This window comes from Cucurbita moschata, unplaced genomic scaffold (genome assembly GCF_002738365.1).
Source record: "Cucurbita moschata cultivar Rifu unplaced genomic scaffold, Cmos_1.0 Cmo_Scf00007, whole genome shotgun sequence".
In the NCBI taxonomy this organism is placed as follows: domain Eukaryota; kingdom Viridiplantae; phylum Streptophyta; class Magnoliopsida; order Cucurbitales; family Cucurbitaceae; genus Cucurbita; species Cucurbita moschata.
In genome coordinates, this window is record NW_019268523.1 from 4,957,201 (window position 1) to 4,967,328 (window position 10,128).

Consider the following 10,128-nt stretch of genomic DNA (forward strand, 5'->3'; position numbering starts at 1 on the left):
ATAAATAAATAATATATATATATATAATAATAAATAAATAATAATAAAAATGGTCATGAAACCCCTCTCCGGCTCGCTAGGATTCTTCTTTTTGTAGCCTTTCGGTGCTTAATTTCAACACCTTTCATTCTCTTTGCTTCACTTTCTGTCCTCGTAATTCACACAATTTTGTTGTTCTTCAAATTTCGATTTCGCAGTTCAGACGCATTTTCCTGTTCTCACTCTTCAATTCTCACAATGCCGATTTTCTCCACCGGAAAAGGCTGAAAAATCAAAGGCAAAAAGGCTGCAGGTTCGGACTCTTTTGTTCCCCAAATTCGAATCACAAATCCGTTTTCCCACCATTTCTGTTTTCAATCTGCTGCTATTCAGTCCTGATTTGAATTTGATTTGGATTTGGATTTCGCTAAGCTCTAATGCTAATGGCGATCGAAGTTTGCTCTGAGATTTCCACGGTAGGAATCAGTCCTCGAATCTCGTTTTCGCATGATCTCAACCAGGCCGATTTGTTGCCTTCTTCTTCTGATTGCAATCGCGAGCGTTTGGACTTGACTCTTCTCGAATCCGACTTCGATTTCTGCATCGGCAATCTTCTTAGGCAAGATCTCTCCTCCGCCGACGAACTTTTCTCCAATGGCAAAATTCTCCCCGTCGAAATCAAGAAATCGATCGAGCCAAACAGAGAAGTTCTTAAACCTATCCAATCTCCTCCTCCTCCTCCAGTTCCTCCCGATCCTGCCAGAAATTCTGTCTCCTCCGAGAAGAAGAGCCTCAAAGAGCTTCTCTCCGCCAGTTTCGATGCCGATGAGAAACCGCAATCCAAATCCTTCTGGCAGTTCAAGCGAAGCAGTAGTCTAAATTGCGAAAGCTCCAAGAGTAGGAGTTTGATTCGATCCTTGCATTTCCTCTCGAGAAGCAACTCCACTGGTTCGGCTTTGAATCCGAAATCGCAATCGACTTCGAAGGATCCTCAGAGACCGAATTTGCAGAAACAGCCTTCGATTTCGAGTAGTAGAAGATCATCCACATCCATATCCACATCCGCAAACTCGTATTTCGCAAATTTGTCCTCTCAAAAGCCTTCAATGAGGAAGAATTCGGGACCGAACAATGGCAACGGAGTTCGAATCAGTCCTTTTCTCAATCTTCCTCCGCCATACATTTCCAAAGTAACTGTAAGTTTTTTCGGATTCGGTTCTCTGTTTTGCAATGGTAAGATTAAAAAGAAGAAGAAATGAAAAAAAAAAAACCATCTCTCGATTGTTTGTTCATAAAATTATTCCTGCTCGAAACTGAATCTTCGAGTACAGATTTAGATTGATTTTATGTGTGTATGGTTTCTGTTTCTCAAGCACGTGATCAGTCTCAGCAAACTGAGACAATCAGAGAAATTGCATTATATTATTTTGAAACGAACATGGAGGAATTGAAATTGGATAAATCTTGGAGACTGTAAAAGAAACAGTGATGTTCTTGTTAGAGCAAAAAAGGAACAGTAAAAAGGGTTCAACTTAGGAGACACAAAAACAAGTAGCAATGCCATTCTCATGGCCATAGAACCTATCTCTTTTTTTTTTTTAGGCATCACGACTTTTCACGCCCCTTTTCTCAAACAAAGTATATTATAGAGTCTCCTTCGAGCTTATGAGCCATCGAACAGCCTCCCCTTAATCGAGGCTTGACTCTTCAGAAGTTCTTGAACAAAGTACACAATTTGTTTAATACTTCAGTCACTTTTAACTACACATTTGAGGCTCACAATTTGTTGTTCTAGGTTGGATGATTTTGTTGACATGGCTAAGTTTAGGGCATGGATATGATATTAGGAATCACTACTCCATGAAAAGGCTTATAAGAATGTAGATGTATTCCTTAAACATGATCATTTCTTAAATTAGCTTACGTATGACTCCCTGGCAATAATCCACAATATCTTTCTCTCATTTACCAACCGGTTCTTTCTTTTCTCATTTTCTTCTTCAATAATTAATCGTCCTATTGTTCTGATGATTGAGCCTTCTTTCTTTTCGTTTTTTATGCCTCGTCATAATTTCATGTCGAATCCTCCCTCTCGTAATAATTGGTTTCAACCAGTTTGTTCTTAAAGAATTGGTAAATGGAAAAGTGAGTTTGAAAGGGCTAACGGGCATTCAAATTAGGGTCCCTTTAACTTTAGCTTTAACTTTGTCTTTATTATTTTTTAGATTGCAATGAGACAATTAAAGGCATATTTGTATTACATCATTTTTAACTCTCATTTGTGTCACATTCTATACTGAAAAGATTCTTTTGTTTCTCCCCACAACTATCCTTACAAATCTATTGGCTGCTTTTTTGTATTTTATTATTATTTGTATATGAAAACAAACAAACTAACGTTGATTGGATACGATGTGTTACGACGTCCAGAAATCATATGCATGAATCTATGCAATGTTGTTGCCATTGTTCATATCCCGAAAAAAAAAAAAAAACGTCTTGCTTCAACTTATGTGTGGAAGATTAGCTAAAAACATTTTATATTGAAATTACATGGGTTTAAATGTTTATAAACTTGCAAAAGAGAAAAAAAAATCTCAATGAAAATGCTACTAATTTATAACAATAGAATAAATGTGGAAACTTTCTTTGAAGACGTCATTCAATGTGAGACCCATTCCCTTTAAAATAATCAATAAGTGACTTCTAAAATTAAATTAAGTTAAATAAATAAATTTATTTTTTAACTGCTATTTTTAAAATATATATTGAAAATGAATATATCTTAATTAAATATAAATAGCTGTAAAGTTTAAATTCAAGCTTATTAAGCTAATATTTATTAAAACTAAACGATTTATTAGAGTATAACATTCCAGCCCAAGGAAATTAATCTCATTACTAAATTCATTAGCAATTTCTTGTTACCTTAGTGTGACATAAACAAATATCTATAATTAAACCGAAGTAAATAATTAAATAGAGGTAAATGATGAACGAAATTAATTGGAGACATGACATTACCACCACCATTCTCTTTTAAATGGAGAAACATAAACACGAGATTTATAGAAGTTTCATCAACAACTAAACTTCTTTGGAATCTAAGACCCAAAAATGAAATTATCTTTAACAACAATCAAGGAAGAGATTCCAATGACTAAGGAGGAGAACAAAGCAACCGATAACGAGAAGGGTACAAAATTGAAGGAGAGGAAAAAAACAAAGTATAACATTCAAATCGAAAATACTTCGATCAAAGAATGTGATTTTTGTTAAACGTAGAATAGATTAGATCTGTACTTGTTTGTTACTATTATGAATTAATATTCTCTCGTTTGTTACCAAATCTATAATTTCAAGGTTTATTACAATGTAATTCTTATTACATGAGGTTGTGACCCAGAGATCACATTTAATGTCACAGTGCTATTCAACCTAACAATTTTGAATTTTGAATATGAATGTGACCTTAGTAGATTCAAAATTAAATACAATTTCTATTTTTTTCTTAAACATTTCATAGGCCAAACAACAACATAAAGATAAAAATAAAAGATTCAATTTGAATCCAGATATTTAAAAAAAAAAAATCATTACAATTTAATATAAACTTCTAATTAGTTTAAAATTAGATTTGAGAATGTTTTATTTAGTTCACTAGGCGATAGAGTGGCAAGTCTTGCTTGTTTTTTTGGTTTCAGATTAAATTAATAAAAATATTATTTTTAAAAACCATCCTCAATTTTTAAAAACATTTTTTAACCCATTTAAAATAAATAAAAAATTATTAATATTTTTAAAAATTATGTTAAACTTTCAAACCAATTTAAAAAATATCTTAAATTTTCAAAAATTTCAATAATAACCCATTAAACTAAAAGAAATATCTTTACTAAACAACACAGCAACAATATTTTCATAAACGAAACGTTAAAAATATTTTAAAATTTTATAATAAGAAAGAAAAGGGTGATTATCGTTGTAATGTATTAATTATGTTTAAATAGAAAATTGGAACTTAAAAAGAAAATGAAAATATAAAAAGAGAGGAATAAGGCAACATAATTTAATAATTCTAAAATTACAAATATATATATATATATATATATATATATATATATAAAAAGAGTTGTTGAAGACATTGAGCTCAAATTATAATAAATATACTCATTATTGGAACACTTGCATATTCATTGAAAATTATTGTATATGATTAACACATATTTTGTGGATGATATAACTATGTACCTGAGTTTCGAAAACCATAAGTTGAAATGTTATAAAGTAGATAATAAATGTCCTGATTATTTTTGTTAGCTTTATAAAGAATGTATGTCATGCTAACATGTAAGTATTGTATACATTATCCTATCGAACCATGATTTCTATAGGAGGTCTCATGTATATTGAATTAATTTTGTACACAAAGATTTCAAGTCCTATTTATTTACCGTATTTCTTTTCTTGCAGTAAAATTGAATAACAGATCTTATAAGATATCTCAATATATATTTAAAATCTCATTAAATTTGAGTTTCAAATATATATTTTATTTAAGGTATATTAATTATTTTAATATTGAATATATCAAATATCATAAATATATCTAACATATTAAACATTAATCAGAACATTCTAAATATATATATAATATTAAATATTAATTTAAATATTATTTAATAAAAGTGGTTTGGACTATCAAATAATTAGGTTGAGTCTCCCATTTGAAATGGGCTGAGCTGGCAAATATTGGAGCAATGTTTTAGACTATCTTCTAACTATACCAAATTTATTAGATAGTCTAAATTAATTTAATAAAAAGAAACCCAAATAATCTCATTCCTAAATTGATAAGGATAATTCAAATCCTAAAAATTGGAATGCTATTTATAACTGGTCTTCATTTGTGATTTGAGTTCTCTTAAAACAAATCTTATTGAGTTGGACTAAAATTTGATCAAAGAAGTAAATGACGACTCAAACTAGCATCCATAAGAATTTGGAGGCACCATCGTAGCCACCACTACTCTGGGCAAAACATAAATACTGGAAGATTATTAGCTGCAAAGATCCTAGTTTTATGGCTTCGGAGTTTCAACGAGCCCCAATTTCGACGCCCGACATGGCATCGCCTCGGAAAGTATTGTCGAAACACGAAACAGTTGTATTGAAGATAGAGGAGGAGAACAAGGCAATAGAGAAGGAGAAGGGTACAAAAGTAAAAGAGAAAAAAATTATTAAAACGTTCAAATCGAAGAGGCTTCAATCGAAGAATATGGCTTTGAATATGAATTTACTCTATCCAAATCTGAGATTGAGGAGGATTTTTTTAAAGATGACCGGTAAAAAGCCACCGTTAAAGACTAAGAAGAGGCTTGCAGCTATTCAACGAGATGTAGAGGTACCTTCGTCTTCCTTTCTTATTCAAAAATAAGAAAATATTATAAAAAAAATAAATAAAAAAAATTCTATGAATTTACCATTATCATATCAATTAAATTATATTTTAAAAAGATTAGGAAGGGATATACTCTCTTTTATTGTAGATGAGGTATATCTTGGTACGCAGTTGAAAGAGATCTCAAATGATAGGTACAACCGATAGCTCGAAGTAAAGAATTATTTATGTAATAATTTTTACTGGAAAGTTTGATAGTAGAAGTTCTTTCCTTTTATATTTTATGATTTTGTTAAATTTTTAACGATGATTATGACTCATTTTAACGTTCTTATATTATTTTTTATTTTTATCTTCGATGTCATCTATTTAGTTCATTTGAAAATATAATAATATAAATTTTTATTGAGATAATGTTTTTGAAATAATATTTAAATTGTTATCCAAACAAAATTAGATTTGAAAATATTGTAAAAAAATTTAAATTTCAAAACATTACGGATTATTTTATAATAAATCAGATCTAAAATAGTAATAGATAAAAGTTAAATAAATATTCTTTTTTTCATTAATATTAATAAATTCATTGTTCGATAAAATTGAATATTACAACAATAAAAGTTCTTAATTTGAGGGTAGCTAGAGTGTTATTTGAACAATGAAAGAATACAAGCCAAGCTATCGTAATATATTTAGATTGCAATATATTATACGAAAATGACTATCCATTTGAAATTCTATTTCAAAAAAATTATAAATGAATAAGTCTAAGATTTGATGAAGGAAAGTCGAAGATTTAACCTATACGTAGATCAGGATAGGTCAAAACTAGAGGGTTGAGATTGACCGTATGGATTGACCTTCAGATGCATTGTGCCAACCTAGAGTTCAAATTATAAATACACTAATACTTGGAAAACTTGACTTATTGAAAATTATTGCGTTGGTTATATGGTTAACACGTATTTTGTGGTTGTTTATTACGTGTTATAAAATAATTATATGATTATGCATGTTTTTATCATAATGATATGACTACGTGTATGAGTTTCGAGAACGATAAGTTGAAATGTTATAAAGTAGGTAAGAAATGTCTTTATTATGTTTGTTAGCTTTATAAATAATGTATGTCATGGTAACATGAAGGTATCGTATACATCATACTACCAAAATGATCATTTTTATAGAAGGTCTGATGCAACATGTGTATTGAATTAATTTTGTACCAAAATGATTTTAAGTCATAATATTTATTTTCTGTATTTCTTTCCTTCTATTGTTATAGTAAGATTGAAGAACAATCGATATTATAAGATACTTAATATATATTTAATTCAATCCCAATCAAATATATATTTTTATTTAATGTACATTAATTATTTTAATATTTAATATATCAAATACCATAAATATATCTAATATATTAAACATTAATTTGAGGACGCTAAATAAATAAATAAATATATATATATATATATATATATATATATATATATATATATATAATATTAAATATTAATTTAAATATCATTTAATAGAAGTGATTTGGACTCTCCAAATAATTAGGTTGGTCTCCAATTTGAAATGCGCTGAGCTGGCCGATATTCAGCAACTTTTTAGACTATCTTCAAGCTAGATGTTCTAAATTAATTTAATAAAAAGAAACCCAAGTAATCTCATTCCTACCTTGATAAGGATAATTGAAAGGATAATTGAAATCCTATAAATTGAAATGCTATTTATTACTAGTTCTCAATTTGAGTTCTCTTAAAACAAATGTTATTGAGTTCGACTAAAACTTGATCAAAGAAGTAAATGACGACTCAAACTAGCGTCGATAAGAATTTGGAGGCACCACCGTCGCCACCACTACTCTGGGCAAAACATAAATACCGGAAGATTAGTAGCTGCAAAGATCCTAGTTTTATGGCTTCGGAGTTTCAACGAGCCCCAATTTCGACGCCCGACATGGTGTCGTCTCGAAAAGCATTGTCGAAACATGAAACAGTTGCATTGAAGATAGAAGAGGAGAACAAGGCAACAGAGGAGGAGGGTACAAAGCTAATAGAGAAAAAAATTAGTAAAACGTTCAAATCGAAGAGGCTTCAATTGAAGTATATGGCTTTGAGTATGAATGTGACGCTCTCCAAAACTGAGATCGAGGAGGATTTTTTAAAGATGACTTGTAAAAAGCCACCTTTAAGTACCAAGAAGAGGCCTGCAGCTATTCAACTAGATGTAGAGGTACATTTGTCTTCTTTCTTATTCAAAACAAGAAAATATTATTAAAAAAATCTTTGATTATGAATTTACAATTATCCTAGAAATTAAATTATATTATATTTTAAAAAGATTAGAAACTATAATACTCTTATTTTAATCGACAGGAGATATATCTTGGTATGCAGTTGAAAGAGATAGGTACAATGTTACTTATGGCTCCAAATAAAGAATTATTTATGTAATAATTTTTTTAATTCAAAATTGTATTAAAGTGGAAAGTTTAATGGTAGAAGTTCTTTCATATTTGATGTTGTATGATTTTGTTAAATTTTTAATATGAAGTTTAACATTCTTTATTGTTAATTTTTATGCTCGATAGCATATATTTTAGTTTATTTGAAAATATAATAATATAAATTTTTGTTGAGAAAATGTTTTTAAAATAATATTCTAAATTGTTATCTAAACAAATTTAGATTTTAAAATATTAAAACAAAATTTAAATTTCAAAATATTTACAAGATTATTAAATCTAACATAGTAATAAATAAGAGTAAAATAAATGTTTTTTTTTTAATTATTAATATCAATAAACTCATGGTTGACATACTTACGAATTGATTGGATATCGTTGTGTTTGTGGTAACACAGTATAAACATATAGTAATTATGTTTTCAGCTCAATCGTCTGATAATATGAGGATTCCAACAGGTGCTGAAATTCCAACGCATTCTCGTATTCCCGCATTCTCAAATTTTTCTACATGCACGAGTGGTAACCAATCACTATCACCAAAATGTTTACCAGCGTATTTCTCACACTTTCCTGCTATAAAGTCTCACCTACAAAATTTCTCCGAATTGCCTCTAAGCAAATACAAAATAACACTGATTCCACATCTTATTATAATATTAGATAAACCCTAAATGTGTAATAGTCCAAAATAAATAAATAAATAAAAATAATTATAATTATAATTATAAAAAATATACTTCAAAATAATAATAATCAAGAAATAAATAACTAAAAATAATTAGTTAAAAAATAAAACAAATAAAATAAATCATCTCTCTACTAACCTCTGGTCTCAACCCCATTCTCTCTCCTCAACTCACACACAATATACAGTTGATCAAAAAAATAAAACAGAAAACGTCACAGAGTAAAATGGTTTTCAATAGAGGTAAATATGATACAGTTTTAAAGATTTTAATCTGTTATTACTGTACATCCTACTTAGATTTATTTTGGTTTATATTAGGGTTATAAGAAATTAATTTAGGATGAAATTCTTTACTTTATCAAATATTTTACTATGTAATAATCAAATCTAGTTCTCTCTTTATCCAATTAATTAGATTTCTGTTGGCAGCTCTATCAATCTTAGATTAGTAGACAAACAATCCATCGACCAATAATATCAGTTTGAAAAATAAATATGAGTAGGAGTAATATCTGTTTAGAATGAAAATCTATTTATCCAATCAAAAGATTGAGGAAAGATTTGTTAAATCGAATTTAAAAATACAATCCAAAATATCAAAGATAAAAAACTTTATAAAATTTTATATAGTAACAATATATTCCTTGTAATAATAGAAAATAAGATTTTTAGTAAAACTAGCATTATATCTATATATTCGTCTTCAACTTTAGCTCAATCTATACTACTCTAGATCAGCTGCCAATCGAGTTCATCTCCTACAAAAATTCATTACGAGCACAGGTTAAGATCATCTATTTGATGCAATAACTTAATTAATTATTCTGATGCTTTTCATTATCATCAAACAAAACACATTAAAATCAATTCTTGTTTGATTGATCCGGATATAATTAGTTCACATAGGCTATTAGTTAGTTATTTTATTTATTTATTATTATTCTCATCATATTTTTTCCTATTTAATCTAACAACATATTTAAGATTTGAAAATAATATTCAAACACCAGATTTATAAGAGAAAGTCAGTATAATTTTTTGTTTAGGATATTTTATTTAAAATTTATTATAAATAATTTATAAATAAGTAATTTAGGAAAATCCTAAATAAAATCTTAATTTTTTTTTTTAAATTGAAAAGGAATAATAATTCAATTAGAAATAGGATTTATTTTTTCATATAAATAAACAAATTTAAAATTAAATTAAAGCGTACTTTCTCCTTATTATTTCATATTGGTAAACATTACAGATATATTTGAATTTTAAAGAAAATATAGTTTATAATGTAAACTGATTTAATAAATAAGTTTAAATTATTTACTATAAAGATGATAGGGAAATATAGTCTTAATAGGTTTATTATTTCATATTTTAAACATTACGTGGGGTCTGTTAAAGGTAACCAATTAACATGTTACAGTAAATTGTCTCGACAGACATGTCAATATTTGTATTAAAAAAATTAGTTGTATTAGGGTCGTTGGCTCAGTTATGATGACATTAATAATTAAGATATTAGCTCAAATGAGTTAAACAATGTGATATCGACTGTTGAATTAGTCATGATATATAATTATA

General features: G+C 28.2%; 1 protein-coding gene across 1 annotated transcript; it reads left to right on the top strand.

Moving 5' to 3' along the window:
- Nucleotides 1-422: 422 nt before the first annotated feature.
- On the top strand, nucleotides 423-1,238 carry LOC111445167. The gene has a single exon (XM_023083405.1). It carries the CDS (start codon nucleotides 423-425, stop codon nucleotides 1,236-1,238), a length of 816 nt encoding a protein of 271 aa, XP_022939173.1.
- Nucleotides 1,239-10,128: the final 8,890 nt, after the last annotated feature.